At 41.8% G+C, this 22,151-nt stretch overlaps 3 protein-coding genes across 3 annotated transcripts; 1 reads left to right on the top strand and 2 right to left on the bottom strand.

Annotated features, from left to right (window-relative positions):
* Positions 1-2,006: 2,006 nt before the first annotated feature.
* LOC115762488 lies at positions 2,007-3,029 on the bottom strand. Its single transcript, XM_030704725.1, has one exon. The coding sequence runs from the start codon at positions 2,927-2,929 to the stop codon at positions 2,180-2,182; it is 750 nt and encodes a 249-aa protein (XP_030560585.1). The 5' UTR covers positions 2,930-3,029; the 3' UTR covers positions 2,007-2,179.
* A 3,516-nt stretch (positions 3,030-6,545) lies between these two features.
* Positions 6,546-7,913, top strand: LOC115762311 (odorant receptor 42a). The gene is made up of 3 exons (XM_030704478.1): positions 6,546-7,321; positions 7,389-7,746; positions 7,809-7,913. Exons 1-3 carry the CDS (start codon positions 6,546-6,548, stop codon positions 7,911-7,913), a joined length of 1,239 nt encoding a protein of 412 aa, XP_030560338.1.
* Positions 7,914-8,300: 387 nt separating this feature from the next.
* LOC115762485 (odorant receptor 42b) lies at positions 8,301-9,821 on the bottom strand. Its single transcript, XM_030704723.1, has 3 exons — positions 9,055-9,821; positions 8,635-8,995; positions 8,301-8,534 (listed from the first exon to the last, which is right to left on the bottom strand). The coding sequence occupies exons 1-3, from the start codon at positions 9,819-9,821 to the stop codon at positions 8,460-8,462; spliced, it is 1,203 nt and encodes a 400-aa protein (XP_030560583.1). The 3' UTR covers positions 8,301-8,459.
* Positions 9,822-22,151: the final 12,330 nt, after the last annotated feature.

Raw genomic sequence — 22,151 nt, 5'->3', positions numbered from 1 at the left:
TGTGTGTGTGTGCGGGCGAGTCTGCTGTGTGGGGGCTTGTGTGATTTACAAACTGTGCAAAATTAATTTCAACAGCTCGCCAGAGCCACACATCAGACTGTGGTTATATTAAACCTATTTGTATATCCCAGCAAAGGGTATTAATATATGCACATGAAATATGCTGCGTACTGATAGTGTTTTCTTTTTTATTTTTCAAAGCCAACAAGTACTCTTTAACAGGATCAGATGGACAGTATGGCCAACAGAACGTTATACTCAAGTCCTAAGCTCCTTCATAGATTCTATAATACTAAAGTCGATTGGATCGAAACAGTATGTTTTTTGTTTTGGCATTGATTAGTTAGTCTAAGCTCCATACATAAAGACAAAATATTATAAGCATTGTACACCTATATCATGAAGATGAATATAGGAATAATCAATGGAAATTGAGTTTTTGTATGGATACAAATTTGTTTTGCTGAAACTTACAACCTATGTGAACTATATGATAAGGCAACCCGATGCTGAGAAGCCTTTTCCCTAATATTTAGAACAAGTTAAAGCTCAATTGCATCCAAATATGAGGGACAAAGCTTTGTGTTTCTATATCAGGCAGCTCACATAGGTTTAATCGGCTGAGAGTTGAGATTTAACATAGGAATTTATTATTAAATTTAATGAATGAAATTGAAATCCATAAAGAATATATAATATAAACGAAAATTAGTTCTTGACGCGCTTTAAAACATGCTTCTTTAATGGAAAAGACTTGGTTGAAGTTCCTGTGACTATAAAGCCTTCCTATATAGCTTTGATAACTTTTAGCTGCCTGTTCACATTTACCAAAATATTTTTGATGTAATAGAAATAGGAAAAAGTAAAGTAAGTAAGGCGCATTCATCGGAATTAGTTATTCAACTTTTAACTGCTGCACTTGTCAGACACAAAATGTGAAATTCGATTTATACTTGGCTTTCAATTTGCGGCCTGGGTGGGCTGCTGCCAAACGGCGTTTAACGAGCGCATTTTGTTGCTGCGATCCGTTACCAAAAGGCCAACTGTCAAAGCATTGCGAAATCTTCAAGCCAACTGTCATAAATGTCGACATCATTAAAATGTCATAAAGTTGCGCCAGGCGGGCCCCGCTAAGCCACCCGCACAGACTTGCCCACAACATCAGCAACAACAACTGCTGCTGCTGCTGCTGCTGTTTCTGTTGCTGCGGCAGTAAGTAGATGGAGACGCTTCTCAAAAATGTGCAAAAATTTCGCGCACTTCCGTTACATTTCGCATCCTTTTTGGCTGTTTATTTTTTGGCGGCGCTTCCTTTAGACAAACCGCTGCGGATGCAGCGGAACGAAAAACTGAACTACCGAACGCAGCCCAAACAGGCGGGTGGCTGCCTGAATCTGAGGCCGCACTTGCTGTAAAATGACAAAGCAAGTTGCAGAAACTATTTCCCTTAAAGATAGAGAGAGAGAAAGCGAGAGAGAGAGAGAGAGAGATAGACTGGCAGAGCCGAGCTGCAGTTCATGAAAATTTCATTTTATGAAAATACTCGTACTTGTATTTTTATAGCACTTACTGCCAGCAGTAGATGAGTCAGCTGCAGCAGCTACAGCAGCAGCAGCAGCAGTAGACAGTGCACTCAGTTCTGATGGCATTTAAAAGTTTCGAGTCTTTATGCCATAACAAGTCTATTAAAGTTCCTAATGGGCGTGTCAAATGAAGCGTTTACCGCGCCTGGCATTAATCATACGCACCGTGGTGCAACATATTTGCCGCGCAATTCGTAAGATCTTCAAAATAAATGAATCTTAACTAAATCCCTAAACGTAACCATAATCGTTTGTTCAACTCGGCTCGCAGTCAATAAACGCAGCTTAAATCGAAGCCATTAAAATGTATATGTATATATCGAAGGGCGCATTTTATTTTGAAAGCTAATTAAGTGCGTCCATTAGACGCGACGAGCGTAGAAGCGGTTGGCGGTGTCCATGGTACGATTAATGAGGCGCAACAAGCAGAGTAGAGTGAGAGAGAGAGAGACGGAGGGCGTGGCAGCCAGGTCGTGGCAAGAACATTGAATTAAAGTTCAATTGGCCAAAGCAGGGTCAAGGGTCGTTAATAAAGCAACTAATAGCTAGGCTTAGAACTCAACAGCTGAATTTCATATTGCAAATGCCGAAGTTTATTATACATATCCGGGCTTCAATTTTTTTAGCTCCACGCTTATTCGATTGGGCATCTCTTCTTCGTCATCGTATTCGGAAGACTCCGACTCATACGGATCGTCGACAAGTACTCCGCTCGTATAATGTATAATTACGAATAACATGCCAATTATCTGAAATGTGAATAGGGCAATATTATCGCGTGCGATTTCCATTTCAATATTTTGTAAATAATCGTGGAACATTTTCTGACAGCCCGTGCAGTAGGGCAGCTCACAGCAGGCGGCCTTCGACCAGGTCCGATTCTCGATAATATAATCGATCTGGCCATGCATTCCACAACAATCGAATTTCGCCTCCATTGGCTCAATCAGATCCCTATGCCACAGATCGAACAGCATCATATTCGTAAAATATTGAAAATCTCTTCCATACCGATAACGCGAGATCGCAATAGTGAGCATAAAGAGCAGATTCAGAAAGCTCATGATCATGTAGCCGGCAAACTTAAAGACTGTCGGGTGCTTGGACATGCGTATGCCCAGGATGGCGGTCAGCAGATAGACAGCCAGAGAGACACCGCGTATCAGGGAGAGGCGCTGTGACAGACCCATCAGGCATATGGACATATTCACGTACTTCAGCTGGCGCCACAGTACATGATTGTACAGATCGATCAGAAAGATGCCGCCCACCGCCAGCAATAAAATGTTGATCTCAATGACAAGGCCCGGCGATACGGAGCAGCCCCAGCCCAGCAGATTTGCCATGCCATTCGCTATTATATTGTATTATGTGGCTGGGCTCTGGCTGACTGAAATGTGATGCAATGTTTATTTACTTTGATGTCGAAAACGAGTTGCTTTTTGAGAAGTTGACCCCAAAGCCAACTGTTGATTTGAGCCCCCCCCAGCTCGGCTGGCAAATATCAACATTTCGCTGTGTCTGTCTCTCCTTTGGCCCTCGCTTCAGACTTGTTGCTGAGGTTTCAAGTGCAAATGAGTTTGTTTTTTGGGGCAATAAAATGCGCCACCTGTTGCGTCCCGCCCCGTTCCGTCCTGTCCGCCTGTCCGCCTGTCTGCACTGTCAAGGCAGAAATAAAAAGAGAAACCAGAAGCAGCCACAGCTAGAATAACAGCCAACTGAAATTAAATATTTGCGCATCAGCCAACTTGATGTTGATTGCTCATGAACCGCACCCGCAACCCTCACCATTCCGAGCTGTACACGCCGCCCCCTTGCCACATTTGCCAGCATGATACCCTGTATTCGTTTGCAAGAGGCGTGCCTTGTTGACATACTTAACACGCACATTTTACACAATTATTTTATGGTTTTCTGCACTCAAATTCAAGCTCCTGTTCTGTAAATAATTCAATTAAAGCCGCAGCTTAAGCTGTCAGCAAATATTTGTTAATTTTATTGCTGTCGCTCAATTGTCGATTGTCAAAATCCACTAAAGGGCATCTCTTTATATATGCTCTAGCAAAATTGTCAACAGATGCTTATTATTATTTTTGTTATTACAGTTTTTCACTTATATTATTATTATTGTTTTTTAATTATTATTATTATTTTCATTATATCTTCAATATCATCATATTTCTGTTGTGATTATAATTATTATTAATATAAATGGTATTGTTCTTATTATTATTATTAATATTCTTATTTTTTATTTTTATTTTTTTACTATTAATATTTTTTAATTATTATTATTGTGTTCTACTACCTTTTTATTATTTATATTCTTTTGATATATATACATAGACATATTTTCTTAAATTATGATTTTTGTGCATTTAATTATCCACTAAATTGTATTAAATTTTTTTAAAAGATTTTTCAACTCTTCACCCCTGCAACTTCACCTTAAAATCATTTGCTAGACTCTTTAAGTGGGGCAGCATAAATAAATCGCAATTCATGCCAGTGACAGGTGTAGTCCTCGATTGGGTCTTCAGGTCGTCGATGGCAAATGAAGCCCAAACACGTATTGTCTTTGGGCCACAGCTGCATTTTGTACATTTAATTAAGAAACTGTGGCATATTCTGGCCAAGCACCGAAAAGGTGTTAGACCTGAACGGCAAACTTTTTAATTAAGCACTTTAAATTCGAGACCAACAAGATGTTAGTATAATACGTTAAATTGGCCATTCACGCATACGCTTCACTATCTGGTTCCGACTAGTCAGTCGCCTGCCAGTCGTTGGCTAATTTAAAACATTTCAAACTGAAAGCAACAACAAAATGGGCGCACCAACACTTCCGCTTGCCAAAATGTCAGCAGAGAAAACAATGAACGTCGCTGCGGAAGGTGCGGAAACAGCGGAAGGAGCGAAAAGTCACCGAGAAAAGAAAATTATGCCATTCGGATATCAACCTTATAGCGGGAACCATTGCACTTAGGGAATTGCTGCATTCAAAGCATTTGAGGGCATAAAAAATGCGCCCTTATGGGCCTTGGAGCGATGATTTTGATTTGCTTCTAATCTCGTTTTAAAGAGCTAGGGCTCAGAGCTGACTAAAAAGGGGTGTAATGTTTTTGTATCCTGAACTCATTGAAAAGGGGTTTAATGTATTTGTGCAAATAAGGTATATATATTCCTGATCGGCATCAATAGCCGAGTCGATCTAGCTATGTTCGTCTGTATTATCGTCCACCCGTCCGTCCATCTAAAGAAGCTAGAGAATGTATTTCCTCCTAGTGCCCGCGCAGTACGAGTTTCAAATAATCGATAACTTGTCTCGCTTCCAAGCAATCGGTAAAAATCGATATGGAAATAGTGTTTTTTGAGCAAGTCTCTTAGGTATTAAGGGCTAGACTCACCAAATTTGACATGTTGCTTCTAGAAGGTTATATATTGATCAAGTATCTTTAGTAGAAGACGGTTCAGGGTATCCCCGAGTCGTGCATCCTTACTAGAGCCCTCTTTCTTGATCATTACGTATTATGTATTTAAATACTGTAATTAATACTGATATCTTTATCTATATATATGCTCTATAGCAATTAATTAAAAATACTGCACATAACTGTATCAGCTTTAATTAATTGAATTTAAATGTAATTAATCTGAAATGTGTGCCCGCAGCAATGCGTTAATTAATCTAAAGATGCGTTGTTAAAATATTTACAACAAATAAAAGCATACTTTTATTACGTGCATGTATTGCCATTGGCATGTTAACCAAAACTTTTTTGTATTCGTACTCTTTCCATAAAGAGTATACGTTTGCTATAAAAAGCTTGTCAAATTGGGAATTATTATTAAAGTACCACTTTCTTGAGTGTTAAAAGCAGGGCTGTACGCAGGAGCTCAAATGCAGGTAGCTGGTTCAAACCTTAAATCCAAGTAATTTGCCATTTTGTGGTTCGGGTTGCAGCTGTGCTTTATTGAGTGAAATTTAATAAAAGTGAATAAAAGGTCCGCTTCAGTTAAGCGTTTATTAAGTCTAAGAAAATAAACTAAAAACTTTAGTTTTATTTTTTCATTAGTAATTAAGGCAATTAAATTATTTAAATTTTAAGCTGGCTGTGTCATGGTTTATAACGTTTATCATTTCATCGAATTTGATCGAAATTGAATTATTTCTTTTTAATATAATGAACAATTTTTCAATAGTTCTTTTACTATTTAATATTTATACCAGCCCTGAGTGTCATGATCTGCATTTAAGTTTGTTTTTATTTAATTTTTTTTTTGTCATAATTATGCAAGCATATTATGCAATATTTTATGGCGCTGGGTGAGGGCATGCGAATTGAGTTGACAATTAAGCATAATTATATTTTTAATTTTGAATGTTTTGGTTTCATTTCAATGTGTATTGCTTTTTATGCAATTAAATGGATGTGTCATTGTTTAAATTTCAACTTTGCCGCGTTTGACGTTGCTTAAAACATGTTTTAACGCTTCTTTTATTTGTTTTTGTTGTTGTTGTTGTTTCTACTTGCTGTTGTATTTAACTGTTATTTAATTGCAATAATGCAAAGGAAAATTGCATTTTGTGGGCCGCAGTCAGCTTGGCCAAGGCCCAGCGGCCCGGCACTCATCAATTATTTATAGGATATTGTGAGCTTTAACACTTTGCCAAGAGTTACGTGACGAGCAGCAGTTTGGGCATAGCCAAAGCTGCCAGCCACAAAGACTGCGGACAATACGCTACGCAGTCCAGCTGCCAAAGTTGGGCAGCGCAGCGACAGTTCCCTGCAGCTGATGCCAAGATATGCGCTAATTGATTTAAAAGTGTTGGCCATGAATTTTGCACGGCCCGGCCATTGATGAGTTTATAATCATAGGATTCGCACGGCTAGCGAATGCCATATAAATAGCCAGACTGGAGCTGCCAGGCAGACGACAGTTAGCTACAGTTGCTGCAACATGCGGCTGCAACGCATCTTTCCCAGCATGTACACGGCGCCGGACTCTGCGCCAGCTGAATCGCGCAAGGCAACGCTCTATTTGCTGCGCTGCATTTTTCTAATGGGCATACGGACACCGCCTCAAAGATTCTTTGCCATCTATTGCCTGTGGTCGTTTGCGCTAAATCTAAGCTCCACATTTTACCAGCCCATTGGCTTTCTGACCGGCTACATCAGTCATCTGTCTGAGTTCTCGCCGGGTGAGTTTCTCACCTCGTTGCAGGTGGCGTTCAATGCCTGGTCCTGCTCGGCCAAGGTGCTTATTGTGTGGTCGCTGGTCAAGCGTTTCGATCAGGCCAACGCCATACTCGATGAGCTGGACAAACGTTTGCTGGTGTCCAGCGAACGTGCCCGATCACATTATGCTGCCGCCCGCAGCAATCGCATCTTCTTCATGTACATGACCGTGTATGTGGTATATGCGACGAGCACAGCTATCGTCGCTGCCTTCATGGGTGTGCCCTCCTTTCAGAACTATTATCCTTGGCTGGATTGGCGCGCCAGCCGTTGGCAGTTCTGGCTGCAGTCCGGTCTGGAATACTTTGCCATGTTGGGCGCCTGCTTTCAGGATGTCTGTGTGGATTGTTATCCCGTCAATTATATGCTGCCACTGCGCGCTCACATGGCCATCTTCAGGGAACGTCTGCGTCGGCTGGGCAACGACCCAGAGGAGAAGCCAGAGGAGCGCTACAAAAAACTCATCGATTGCATTAAGCATCACCAGGTGATCCTGAGGTCGGCCCAAGTCCTTTAATTTTCTTTTGGGACATTTTGTCACTTATGTGCTTTGCACACTTTGCAGCTATTGTGATGTGTTACGTCCCCTGGTTGGCGGCACCATTTTTGTCCAGTTTTTAGTTGTGGGCATGGTACTGGGCTTTACGATTATTAATATTGTGATGTTTGCCAATTTCGGCTCACGCATCGCGGCTTTTTCCTTTATGTGCTGCATTATGCTGGAGACAACGCCTTTCTGCATACTCTGTAACTATCTAACGGATGACTGCTACCAGCTGGCGGATGCTCTATTCGAATCCAACTGGATCGAACAGGATAGGTTTTATAAGAAAATAGTTCTGCAGTTTTTGCAGACTCTACAGAAGCCCATTGTTTTCATGGCTGGCAACATATTCAGCATTTCTGTGGCCACAAATCTGACCGTAAGTTAAGTTTACAAAAAAGTAGGCTGATTCGAATGTTTTACCTGTTAACTTCTTTATAGGCCATGAAATTCTCCTTCTCTGTTTTTACGCTGGTCAAACAAATGAATATAGCTGAGAAGCTGTCAAAATCCACGAAATTTGAACATGAAGCAGAGCCAATATAAAAATTATTGCTTATTGAATCTTTACTGATCCATTAAGATCAGATTCTTGACAGATTGCTTTGAATGTTAACAGCTTTTCCCTAAAAACGTTGGCGTTAACCAACACTACTAAGTAATAATAGTTAAAAGTGGACGTTTATCAACACTACCAAGAAATTATACCACTTAATCAATACTTCTTTGTAATAATAGCTTGCAAACATAGCAATATTCATAAATGTAACAACACAGAGTTTTGAAGAAATGCGTTAACCAACACTTCTACACACTTCACAAAATCAAAGCTGCTTTGAGCTATGTATTTGTGTTTGTCTACTATTAAATACTCTGACATTTTTGTGATTTTAAATAATGTATTTACCAACACTGCTACTAAGCAATTACAGCATAGAGTTACTTTCAATTGATTTAACACACTTGTGTTAATCAACACTACTAAGTGCATACAAAATAACTAACACTAGAGTAAATTGTTCTTATTACATATGTTAGGGCTGCGTATAACAGTTATATAAATGAATATTTCACCTGCCTGCAGACGAAAACTTATTCACTTTTAAATTTATCCGCAATATTCATTTGCTTCGTGATGGTTATGACCGAAAAGGCAAATTTAGCAACCTATTAAAGAGGAATAAATGGAAGAAACAACAAATTATACAAATAAATGAAAATATGAATAAATGTCGATGGCGATGCCATTGTCATTGGCATCACTTACGCTGATGTTGCTGCTCATTGATATCGGCAAGATGCCGCCGGCTATGAAAACGATGGGCTGCTGTACATTGTGTAGAAAATACAATAGGGTCGACTGGTATCGGGAGCCGGAATCTATCCAATTACTCTGAAATAAGGCGTGCGCCAGGGCTTCGCAGTCGTCAATAATCAGATTGCAGAGGTAGCAGAAGGGGAACGTCTGCAGCAACGTGGTGATGACAAAAACGAACGAGGCAATGGCCACTGGTAGAGAGTCCGAGAAGAAGAACACATTAATCAGGGTGAGCCCAAGAACGAGGCCAATCAGCAGGAACTGGGTGAAAATCGTGCCCGAGATGACAGGACGTATGAGGGCGCAGTAACTGCCGAAGCGTGGAAGGGTGAATATTATAAAGAGAGATTTGCTAGCTCAGCTTCTTACTCGAGTATCATCTTGTGATCTATGACGCACTTGACCAGAGCCTCGTAGTGCTCGTTCTCGGTCATGGTGTCGTCGGTGCGCAGCTTGCGTATGCGCTCCCTGAGTATGTCCAGGTGAGTGCGCAGGAGGAGCGCATATATGATCGGATAGATATCTGACAGCTGATCCTGCAGCACGGCGCCCGACATGATAACATACTCGAGCGTCGAGACAATCCACAGATTGAGCGTATTCTTGTGCCAGTCTATGAGGGGATTGTATATCTGCCAGGGCGGACGACCGCTCAGCACAGCGGTCAGATACGTGGAGCCTGCATAGACACAGTAGACAAATGTGTAGATCACAAATACTAGATTGCTGCGCGACACAACCAAATGGATTTTCTCACGCTCATCCAGTTTGGTGCAGCGCAAATCCAGCTTGTCCAGCAAATCCTTGGCCTTGCTCAGACGCGACAGCTTTGTGTAGGTGACGGCCACCTTCACCGAGGAGCCATACGCATTGATGCACACTTGCAGCGAGGTGAGAAACTGGCCCGGCGTGAACAGCTTGATCATTGTCATATAGCTGCCCAGAAAGCCCAGCGGCAAATAGAAGGTCGACCATAGGAATGTATTCAGCGTCCAGAAGAGATATAAATAGCGCTGCGGCCCCGCCTTGGGCGGTCGCCAGCCAATGAACTTCATCGCGCGATACAAGTAGATGCAGCCATCCCGTGAGCGCACCTGCTCCGTAAGCGGTGCCGGTTTGGTCAGCTTGAAGAGCATCCTGTGTTGACGGCAATATTGTGTTTCTGGCGAATGTGCTGGGCAGCCGGGGCCGGCGGTTTATATAGCAGCCGATGGGCCGTTGGGCCGATGGGCTGTCGCCATTTTGGGCAAGTTTTCAATTCAGTGGCAAAGTTTGTCAACAAGTTTTCAAGCAGCTCCGCGCTTTTGTTTTTAATTATTCACTTGCGAATTTATCGCTCTGCTCCGTTATGTTTAATTAACAGAGCGAGCGTTGAGTGCAGCGCCTCGCAATTTGCGCATATTTCCACATGTTGACTTTCCGGCCTGCATTAATGATGCGGCCCCCCGCACACAAAGTCAACCAAGGAAATTGCACATACGCAGCGTGTGCCGTCGTTTTGTTTGTTTTTTTTTTTGCTTTTTGGATATGCATCTTAATTGCGGCTAATAAGTTTTCAATTTAAGCTGTCGCTTGACAGGCGCGCCGCGCACCTTAAGTCATTTGCATGCGCGGCCCATAAACCTGTGTTCTTTTGTATACTCTATTTGGGAAAGGGCAGTAGGGAATATGGGTTGCGGGTGCTATGATTGTTCGATCGGGCTGTCTGCATGCAAGAGCTGAGCTAAGACTAACTAAACCTGTATTTGGATGATTATGAGCTCAAGTAATAAGCTATTTTAGCCACGCCCACTTATTGTATATCTGGGAATATTTGCTTTATTTTTTAAGAAAATCTCCGAGCTAAGTTCAGGGAAAATTTAAAAAATTCTAAAAAAAAATAGCTTTAGAATTAGTTATTTAAAATTGTCGAGTTTATTTTCTGAGCAATTTTGGCAATTCTTGCTGGCAGTTCTTTGGCTCGAGTGATCACTGTAAGCGCTTGTTGTTGACTTTTAGTTTAAACGAGCGCTGCCCACACTGGGCACAGTGTATGTGAAAGTCGTGACGTTCTTGATATGTGTTTTTTCTCAACGCCCTCTTTGTTAGCGTTAGCAGTCGATCTAATATGCACAACTTGGCTTGTGCGGGGGGGAATTGCTTGTCGACAACAACAACAAAAATAAGAATGTTTTTTTGTTCTTAAATGTCGGCTAATCGCAGCCAAGTTCAAGGCGCAGGGGTCGGCCTTCAAGTTCAATTGCAATTATTAAATTTGCAGCCAAATAAGACAAGATATTTTGCATAATCAGCTTTAAAGCTACTCCCAGTGGCATTTGTTGTGCGCGCGCGTGTGTGTGTGTGTGCATCTTTGTATATCTGCTGCTTGACATTACAGTGGAGCTTTAATGAAAAATATGTTCGCTGAGTGTTATTAATATTCCTCAGAATGTCTGGCGTTTGACACATGTTTTGTTGTCGGTGTCGCTGTCGCTTTTGTTGTGCGTCTCCTACTGTCGGCTACAGCAACTGCTACTGCTACTGCTACTGCTCCTTTTTCTGCTGCTGCTGCTGCTGTGTCTGTGCTCTGCACAAGTTGACATTTTTTTTCATTACTTCAACGTTTCAATAGAAGCAACAGCAGCCAGCTGCCTGGCTACAAATAAACGCATGTGTGCTCTGTGTGTGTGCTGTGTGCTGTGTTGTGTACAAAAGCAAGTGTGTTGTGTCCAAAGGCAGCGCGTGAAGTAAGGGCAAGGATAATCTTTTGTTTGCCATTGTACAGCTCACACTTGGATACTTTCAGCTGCAGGTAAGCAGCAGCTGGCACCTGTTTTGGGCCACAACATATTTGTTTATTTGCCCTACCCCCCGGCCAGAGGTGTGCTACGCACTCATATGTTGGCTGACAGCATGGCTTACGTGCCGACATCTTCCAGAATTTATGCAGCATAATCAAGCCTGTTGGTCAGCCAATGTGGCCGACTAGAAATTCCATTCAGCATCGTATCAATCAAGCCATTTAATGTAGCGCACACGCCACGGCGCGTTTGGGGGCCATAGCTTACGGGGAAAAGCGACCCTCAAGCTTTGCTCGAACCACTTTAAAGATGTCGCTGGTTCGCTCAACTAATTGCAGTCGGCGCGTGTCAGTTGTGCCTTTTATACTGGCTGCCAGGACTCGGGTATGTGCATTTAATAACATCAGCGAGTCATTTATTATCGCTTGACGTATTTATTTTAATTAACGGAAATTAATGCCACAGTGCGCAGCTGTGCGAACATGTTTGCAGTTGCTACACACACACACACACACACGCACACTTCCCCCCTTCCCCCACTCTCAGATGGCTGCTGCTCCTGGAAACACCTGACGACAGGCGCACACACGAACACTGGCTCCTAAAAGGCTGCCACACACAGAGCATATGTCGTTCAATGTATCTTGTTGAGATCCCAGCCGCACACACACACACACACTCGCAGGCACACACTCAGAAGGTAGTGTCAATCTGTTTTTGATATGCTGCAAATTAATGGAGTTAACAACGTGGTCTGCCAGCCTTCGACTGCGCTATAAGCCACATGCATACATGTCTGTATATAATACATACAACTTGATTATATATTTGTTTAATTCATTTGACTGCACATTTTGTTTATCGTTAGCAAATCGCTTACTTTTGTCAAGTATATCTATTTATATTTAAATATGTAATTTCGTTCGAGCAAAACTTTTCTGCAGCCGTTGCTACATTAATTTTTAATTAATAAAACTAACATGAGCTTGTAAGCAACCCAAAAGTTGCATTTATTTTTAATTATCAAAATGAAAATGCCATATTTTTATAAAAAACTCCAAATTTGAAGTACAACTATCAACTGTTTGCGAACATGTAAATAGTTGGCTGCACTTTCATAAATCGTGTTTACCATAGAAGCGCGCGAATAGCTGATGCACATATTTTTATATTTATATCCTGCATTGAATACAATTGGGTATATGTGCAAATATTTGTTATTGGCAGTAGAAGAAATTCAACTCGCCCTTCCATGCGATTTTCATGGTGGCTCTACGTAGGTCTATAGTATGGGGAGTTCCGCTTAACATATTTCTTAATGATTATTCATTTACTTTCTCTCTCACTCTCATCAAAACTGACTTTCTATGCGATATTCATGAACCGCCTTTCTATGCGGTTTTCATGTTTCTAAGTCTAGAATATTCACAGTAAATTTAACTTTGTTTTTTAATAATAACTTTCACTTTACATTACCTTTCACTGTCTCGCTCAGTCTCTTTCTCACTTTCTCTCGTATCTGAACCACCTTTCTATGCGATTTTCATCAGCTTAAATAATGCTGTAAGCAATATGTCTGTCCTAGGTGCTGCTCATTCCCTCGCAATGAAAGCACACTTTTGTTTTATTTTTAAGGCATGCTCGAAGTGCCAGCCAGGGCCCAGTTGCTGCTGCAGCGAATTATTCAAAATCATGAGCGTGCAAAAATGAAAAAAAGGAAGCATAATGTTGAAATAAAACGTTACATAATACTAAATTTATGTATGTATGTGTGTAGCATAAAATGCTTAGAATAATTTCGCAGCCAACCATTAAATTAATTTTTGTATTTTTTCTGCTAAACGGAAAAGAAATAAAATAAAAATGGAAAAAAATCATACAAAATGCACTTTGGTTAGCTGCTGCCCTGCGCTGTATGTGTGTGTGTGTGTGTGTGCGTGTGAGTGCCGCAAATAAAATGGTGATGAACAAAATTCCCAAAAGCAGCTGGCAACCCTGAAGTACACACAAGCACGCAGACGCACACACACACACACACATGTAGCTAGAGCTGTGAGTGAGAGTGTAGCGCAGGGTCATAAATGCCATTATCATTTGTAAACATTGCGACAGCGAGTGGCCCAAATTGTTAACTTGGCTACAAGGTCGCGCTCATAAACATATGTATAAAAACAAAAGCATCAAAATATAAAACAAAACAAGACACAGACTCGCACAACATTATGCTAGACAACACACAAAGTTTTAATTAATTTTTGTCTCTGTGCGCCACAAGTGCACGTATGCGTGTATTTGTCTTTCCCGTGTGTGTGTGTGTGTGTGTGTGTGTCTGTGTGTGTTTGTTACACACATACATATTTAGTGTAACAAAAAATTGACTTGACCCAAATGTAATCAGATAATTTGTTGTGCAGTGTCAATATTTGCACAACCGCTGCGCTTATTTGAAGTTCATAACAATTTTGTAAGTTATTAAAGGCGCACACAAACACTCACACACACACCTGTACATGTTTGTGTGTGTTTGTAATGTGTATGTATGTGTATGCACACCTCAGCCTGGCACAGATTTGGCCCCTGGGCGCTGCGCAAATATTGCATGCTTAGGCCGTATGAGACGCCGATGCTACTCATAAATTTTGCCAAGCCAGTCAGTCTGTCAATCAGTTTGTCAGTCAATCATTCACTCAATCAATCGAGCAGTCAGTCAGCCAGTCAGCCAGTCAGTCAGTGGAGTGGCACAAAAGAGCAACAACCAAAATTGATTTAATAGGCCCACATTATGAGCGCAACGAACAACACACAACCAAGTCCATGTTTATAGTTCTGTCTGTCGCATATGCCCTGTAAATGCGAGCATGTGATATCTACATGAAATTCATTTCAAATGCATTGTTTCAAGCTGTCAATAGATTTCAGCTTGCATAAGTTCACATGGTAAACTGCCAACTCTATGGCCATAAATAATTGTTTAATCGTATTAATTGACTGTTTTGTACACCAAACAAAACACATGTCTGCTAATATTATAACTGATCTATTATTATGCACTCGTCTTTGCCTCAAAACAGTTGACAATGTTTTCATTTGAACGTCTTTGATTCGAAATACGATGCCAACTATGTAACCTGAACGTGTGGTTTATTTTGTGCGGTTCATCAAAACATGGGGAATGATTATGTTTACAAAAGCAGCCATAGAAGTACAAATACAAGTTTGTTTCTTCGAATACATGTTCTCTAATTAGACAAATGTCATTAAATTGACGAAATAAATATATATCAGGCATAAATATGTGCGTGCTGCAAGATTAAAACAATATGCTTTAATTTGAAAACTTTTTCTGTTAATTTTTTAGATATTTCAGACATTTTGTTTTCTAGTCAGCTGTAGTTTGTCTTCCAGCTAAGCCCATTCCAAGCCCCATGTCGGCGAATTGCTAGCATAAATATTGGCTTTAAGTTTTAAAGAGAATCCCTCTTGGTTTTGAGTCAGAGTGTGGGATGGCTTTTTGAGTTCGGTTTGTCGTCTTTATTAATGCTGCATTTAAGTTTCGAAACTGAGTTTTCTGTGCATATTATATACAAACATTCATATTGTGCCAAATGTCAAAATTTGTCTCTGTCGTAACTTTCTCAAAAGTTAAACTATTTCTATGCGACTTAGCTTTTCGCTTATGTTTTTGTTCTGCGTTAGGCGTATTATTTGTTTTTCTCCATATGCAGTTGATAATTGTAGCCAGATACGTACCAATTCCTTATATTTCCATGGGTCATAGGTCAAATTATGATATAAGGTGACAATACCTTTGCTAAAAGCGGCTTGGCTTTTTATTTGTGTTTCAAACTCTTGCTTAATTCTGCACTTAAATTTTAAAGTCAGCTTTTTTGTTTTGTTAAATATCATGTATAATTTGTACGCAAATATATGTTCGAAATTTCCCTTGATATAAGTTTGTGAGGTCTTTTCCGACTTTAAAGCTGATTGGTCTCTTTTCCAGACTTATTTACAAGTAAATATTATATATAAATTGTTGTACACAAATTTTCCCATTTCACATATAAATCGAAATAAGAATTGTAAATGTCTTTTTGAAATTTCTAAACTTGAGCTAATCTTAGATCTGCTGCCCGCATTGCCATAAATTTATTTCAATTAATGCACAAGTTGTTTCCATGAAATGTAATGAAAACAATCCCAAAAAAGGTGAATATATAAAAGTATGGCCAGGCTGGGTTGAGCCAGGCGCGCGCCTAAGGGCTGACAGTTTGTTTCCTGTCCACTAACACGTTTGTACACAATTGCTTTCAGCAGTTTTTTGCTGCTGTTGCTTGGCTGTAAAAAAGTAGGCAACATATTTCAATTGAAAAGAAAAACTACATTTCAGCTACAACAAAACATTACACTCCGATAGTGTCGAATGGGGTCTACAGCGTGAGCGTCGGCGTGGGCATTGCTGGGTGACTGGGGGACTGAGGGCTGCTTCTACAGGCAGACACGAAATCATTTCGAACGTGGCTGACGACAAAAGTTAAACGAGGTCAAAGTGTATGAATGCGATTCGAGCATATTGACCGTTGACTGAATGGCTGGCAAACATGCGAGCCAACAATCGCACAGTAACAAAAAAAAAATAAAAGAAAAGAAAACAAAAAACCTGTAGAAAAAACCAAAAGCTGTGCCAGCTCAGTATCTGTAGCTGCATCTGTGTGTCCCTCTCCCTCCCCATCTCTCTCTCACTCTGTGTGTGTGTGTGTGTGATTTGTATCTGTGCATTTGTTTGTGTTTGATTGGCTGTTTGCATTATTTATTGAGCACCCGTCGCTGATTAAATTTCAAAAAAATTCCGTAAAATGTAAATGCATTTTGAGTGACTGGCAAATTGGCAGGCACATTATCAGCAGCCCCGCCCCCGTCCCCGCACCCACCGCCATGCACCTAATGATGTCCGCTTGTGTTGCAAGTTTCCTCCTCATTTTTTTTTTTTAATACATTTTTGTGCGTCTTTTGCAATCGCCGCAGCTTCCTTTTTACTGACTACTTCGCTGCGGTTGCCAGCCGCCAAAGCGCTCATGCAAAAGCAATTTCCTGAAGTTTTTGCCCAACTACACGCACACACACACACACACACGCACACGTACACACACACACGCGCGACCTCAGTCGCAAACGCATTGGCCAACTTGTGTGGCACGCTGCCTGCACGACACTCGACGGTATTCGAAAACCAATACGACTACGATTATGCGGCTCTGTGTGTCTGTCTCTGTGTGTGTGTGTATATGTGTGTGTGTGTGATGTGCGCGCACACTCAAACTTACAAATTGCGCGCTGTAAGTAAGAAATCATTGAGGTTGGTCGCCACACTAATGGAAAACGACAAGCGGCATGTGGGCAAACGTTTTGCAGCCCCCTCCCCCCTACCCCAGCCACGGCTCTACACTTTCTCTGCGGTTGCAATCTCCTTAGTTTTGCGTAGCCCCTTTGACCCGGCGTCGTGCCACGCACTTAGCCGGATGTTGCCCGAGCGATAGTTGTCGTTGTCGTTGTCAGCTCTGTGGGTTGCGGTGGGCGTTTGCTGAGGGGGGGTGGGACGGGGTTGAGGAGGGGGTTGCTCTGCTGCGTTGCAAGTTAACTTCACGTTTGGGCCCGGTCACCGCAAAAGTTTAGCAGCTAGTTGCGGCTCTGTGCCCGCCCCGGTGCGTGCCGCTGCCAGCCAGCCAGCCTGCCTGCCATAGCCGCATTACAGGATCAATTTCTTTTGAGCACTGATTTGCCGTCAAGGGGTCTGTCCAGGGTCCAGGCCAGGGGTTGCCAAGCCAACAACCGCTGCGGTTTGGCTGCTACGAATGCTGTCATTAATGTCCTTCTTTAATTGTGCGTAGGTTCTTGCAGCTCCTTGTTGCTGCCGCTGCTGCAGATGCAGTCAGGCTGTCTAGCTGCTTGGCTTAATTAAATTGGTAATGCAATAAGCACGTGACATTAGCTAAGTAAACGCATTTTAAAATTCTGACACACTTAACCAAGTATTTGGCCAGCTTAAGAGCGCCCTAAGAGCATTCGCTTTCTCTTAAATCTGTCGTGCTCTTGTGCTGCGCACTGGAAGTTGTGTGTGTGTGTGTGCGTCTCTGTGTGTGGCACGCTGTCAGCTGTCAAATGAAAATGAAAACGTAAACGCATAACTGACCTGCAAGTCCTGGAAAGCCAGAGAGAATCTCTCGTTCTCTCTCGTTGTCTCTCGCTATCTCAATGCGCATGCCCGGCTGCTCAGCGACTTTCCAGCTGTCAGACAGACACGAAGACTAGACGCCGCCGCTGCCGCTTGGCTTGTGCCACAAATAACACGGGCGTGCACCGTCGTCCTTTGTCGTTGTCGTTGTCCTGCCTCGTTAGCCGTGGCCAGAGTGTCCTTTTCAGTTCACTTCGCATACTCGTCGTTAGCTGTACACGTTACGGCAGCCACGCACGCAGCCTCAAAAGCCTAAGGAAACGCACAGCAATCAAATATCAAGCAACAGCAGCAGCAACAACAACAATTGCAGCAACAAACGGCAAGAGCATATATAAAAGCGAGTCCTTGCCTTTGCCGGCGGCTAATATTCGTATGAGATTTTATATTTGGCAGGCGCAGCAAAATTTGAAAAGAGCCGCCAAAAGTTCAAAACAACAAAAATAAAAGTAACAAAACGCGGCGCGCGTGTTTGTGTGTGCGTGTGACGCATATCCTTGTTTATCCTTGAAAACGTGAAAAATTACTGTGCAAGTGAAAGGCAGCAACAAGGCGTTAAATACGCCTGTCTGTCTGTGTGTGTGTGTGTGTGCGTCTCCCTGTGTGTCACACGCAGCAGCTTAAAATGTTGCACAGCAAATTGTCAGCGCAACTGTGAACGCAACTTAAAAGTTGGCGGCGGCAACAGAATATAACAACAGAAAAAAGAAAGCAGAATAGTATACAAAAAAAGTGAAAGTGCCAGGCACCGGAAACGGAAGCAGCAGCAGCATCAGCAGCCGGAGAAACGAACGAACCAGAAGCGGTAACTGCCATGTGCTGCAGCTGCATTGTTGCTTTCTGTTAGCACTTTGACCCAAATCGCGAGTGTGTGTGTGTGCGTAAGTGTGAGTGCGTGTTATTTAACATGCACTTGCATGACCGATAAGCGCAGGTGTCAATGCCGTGTGACAAAGTTGCCGCGTGAACAGCAGATAAAAGTCGCGCTAAGCAGGCGAACATACAAAAAAAAAAACAAGAGCAGAAAAATAAAAGAAGTCCCAGCACAAACGTGTCACAAGCATAAAAGTCAAAAGGATGCTAAGCAGATAAACACAAAAACTGTCGCGTGTGTGTGTGTGTCTCCATCTGTGTGTCCCCAAAGTTCTGGAGGCTTGAGTGCATTTCAACTGCCGCAGCAGCTGCCACATTTTCAGCCGCAGGAGTCAGCAGTCAGCAGTTGGCAGTCAGTTAGCAACGGCTTCTCACATGTGAGTTTTTGACACCTGTAAAATGTATGACTTTTACTTTTACCTTAGCTTTCACTGCTCTTCTTTGCGCCCCATCCCCTTGGTTCGACTTGCTCAGCTGCTCATCCACGGATTTGAAAGTTTGACATTTAGTTAGTTTATGGCCAGCGGCAAACGCAGTGTTATGCGGCCTTTCACTGCTGCAAACATACATACATATTTTCCCCCATCCCGAATCTCCATATCGTGCCATATTCCCCATTTGGCGTTTTCACATTTTACGGCATTTGTACATTTACGGCCGCATAAATACTTGAGTTTATATATGACAGAATACGCGCTGGCGGCAAGCTTAGCATATCGTTTATTATCATTTATTTTGATGGCCAGATGAAAATTATATGCGCCACATCTGAAGCTGAGTATATCGCACAAGAAATGTTGTCTCTTCTATAGAGAATTAATTCGTATTTGTGTCTAGATCAAGCTTCATCATCTAAGTTGTTGTGCAGAGTTCTATTCTCACTACACAGTTATTCCACCTCATTTGATATCTTGTATATATCTGCATCGCGAATATCCCTTTGGGTAAAATCGTTTAAAAACTAGCTTTTCTTCAAATTAATTGTCTTTATTTGTCGCAATGTAACTTTATTTATTGTTGTGTTTAATTTATTGTTTCCTCTTTAGAGGTTCTTAAGGTTGTATAAGTCTTGAATTAGAATTTAAATATTTTACAACTTACTAAAGAACTTACCTAAAGACAAAATAATTGTCAGATTTAAGCTATAAACGTATATGTATATTACCAGAAGAAGTAGCCCGGAAAGTAATCACTTGCCAACGGCTTTAAATTGGTTTAAATTCGGTTTTAAATTGTTACATTTTCCTATTTTTCTTGTGTTTGCGAACAAATTTAATAGCATAACCAAACATTTTTAAACTGGATTTGTATCAGTTACCTTTCGTTTGACTCATACACTAAAAAAATCGAACGGAAATTCTTTATAGTTTATGTTCCCAGCCAGCGGCAATAGCAGAGTCAATAAAGTCAACTCCCTTAGCCCCTCTGCCCCTTAATTTGAAGCCAAATTCAAATATTTATTGCAAAAACAATTAAGGCTTAGTTCTTGTGTCTAAATACAGCAGGCAGTCAAGAGCTGAAAGATAGCGAGAAAGAATTTAATGGGCATCTTTTTGACTCAATTTAATGTCAATTTCATCGAGAATTCATTTAAAATTATTAATAACAATTAAGGCTCAGTTCTTGTGCCTAAATACAGCAGGCAGTCAAGAGCTAACAGAAAGTGAAAACAATTTACAAATTATGGCACAATTCGTGTGGATGAGTCCTGAATGTCCTGACTACCGAATTGAAGGGCCTGTCTACTTGTTTCAGCCCTAAGATTTTTTATCATACGTCGTCTGGGTTACCAGCCCATTCAAATATATGATTTGGTATATGTCGTAAGCCAATTTAATTGCAACTTAGCTGACAAAATGTGTCTCATTAATTTTGATGGGCTTAAACGGCTAAATACGTTTAATAATATAATTTATGCACGATTTGAGCTCATAGATGTACCCAACAAATTGGTTCGTTTGAACGAATTTCCGGTGCTTAAAATTCTGAAAATGAAGTAAGTTTCCCTTAAGTTAATCAAAATCGGCAACATTTGCTTTGCCGTCTGATTATTTTGTGTGGAACGTGCCATAAACAAGGCCATGCCGATTATTGGCAACTTAACGCAAAAACAGTCGCACGACTAAGCGCTATTTAGGGGCGTGGCAGGGGCAGCGAGGGGGCGAGTGTGTGTCTGTGTGTGTGCTGGCATGCCAGAAATATCTACGGCGGCGGCTTCTTAATGAAATGACAAAATGAAAACACGGGAAAATTGCTAGGAAAAGCCAAATATTTGCGCTGGGCCTTTGGAGATACGACGCTAATGGTGAATGTCGCTGCAGAATACGTGAGACATCAGCGGTCGCCGGCTGTCTATGTGTGTGTGTGTGTGCGTGTGTGTGTGTGTATGTGAGAATGTGGGCGTGCACGTATATGTGTGCATGTGTGTCCTGAGAGTTGAATATGACAAGGTGGCGCTGCGGCTGAAAGCAATTAAATATATTTCCGCTTCGATGTCAAAATTAATGTGAATTTGATATTTAAAAGCGCGCACGCACACGCACAACATAGCGAGGGGCACACACAAAACAGGGCGTGGCTCGGCTGACTTGACAAGATGCCTGGCTATGTCAACGGCTGGCATTTAGCGAGCCCATTTTAACAGCAACCTTTCATTGAAAACGCACGACGTCGCCGTCAATGACAACTCAGCTACCTGGAGGATATATGCTAACATGCTAAATATGGCGACGCCTTTGGGCCAAGTTGTCAGTTGTTGTTGTCGCTGTTGTTGTTGTTGTTTTCGGTTTGCTGCTTGTTGTTGTTGCTGTCTGGACGTTGACACAAATTTCAGTTGGCAGCGAGCGCTGTGTTCCACAGGGCACACATGTAATTGCTAATGAGTGAAGGCGCCCGATGGGGCGTATGCGCAATATGCGTTATACATATATTACGCATACGCCACGTTGCGCATATAGTCAAAATGTCAACTGGCTGGGCTGGCTGGCTGGCTTAACATCTGCTGCGCAAATATTATTTTAAAAGACGGGCGTACTGTAAAAAGCAAACAGCAGCACTTTTTGCCACAGCCTCAGATTGAGATTGTTTTCTTGATTTGATTGGGTGTGCGTGTGTATGTGTGTTGGTCCTGTCTAGTTATTTATGCAAAATATCTACAAGCATAATAACAATGGCAAATAAAAAGCAAACAATATTTAAATAAAGGATTATGAAGACAGGACAGCCAAGTTGGCCTGCACCAGCAAGCACAAGAAATACATGAAAAAGGAAAACTTGACTCTGTCAGTGTGTGTGTGTGTGCGCGCGTACTTGGCTGACTGCCTGACAGGACTCTGGGATATAGCTATATCATAGCTGCTGCGTAGACTGGCTGGCAGCCTGCTGCGTTCCGTCTGCCTATGTCGCCGCATATTTTATTGTCTCTCTCTCTCTCCGCTCGCTCAGCTTTTGTTTTCCTTTTCTTTAAATTCATTTTTATTCATTAGACTGTGTCCCGCTTATTGCACGATGATGTCATGTTAACAAACGCGTCTCAACTTGTCTCGGGCCGATACACTGTTTGCACGTACAACCAGTTATTATGC

Source organism: Drosophila novamexicana, unplaced genomic scaffold, assembly GCF_003285875.2.
Source record: "Drosophila novamexicana strain 15010-1031.04,08,12 unplaced genomic scaffold, DnovRS2.1 tig00000564-arrow-pilon, whole genome shotgun sequence".
In the NCBI taxonomy this organism is placed as follows: Eukaryota; Metazoa; Arthropoda; class Insecta; order Diptera; family Drosophilidae; genus Drosophila; species Drosophila novamexicana.
This window is presented reverse-complemented; position numbering and strand designations above follow the sequence as displayed.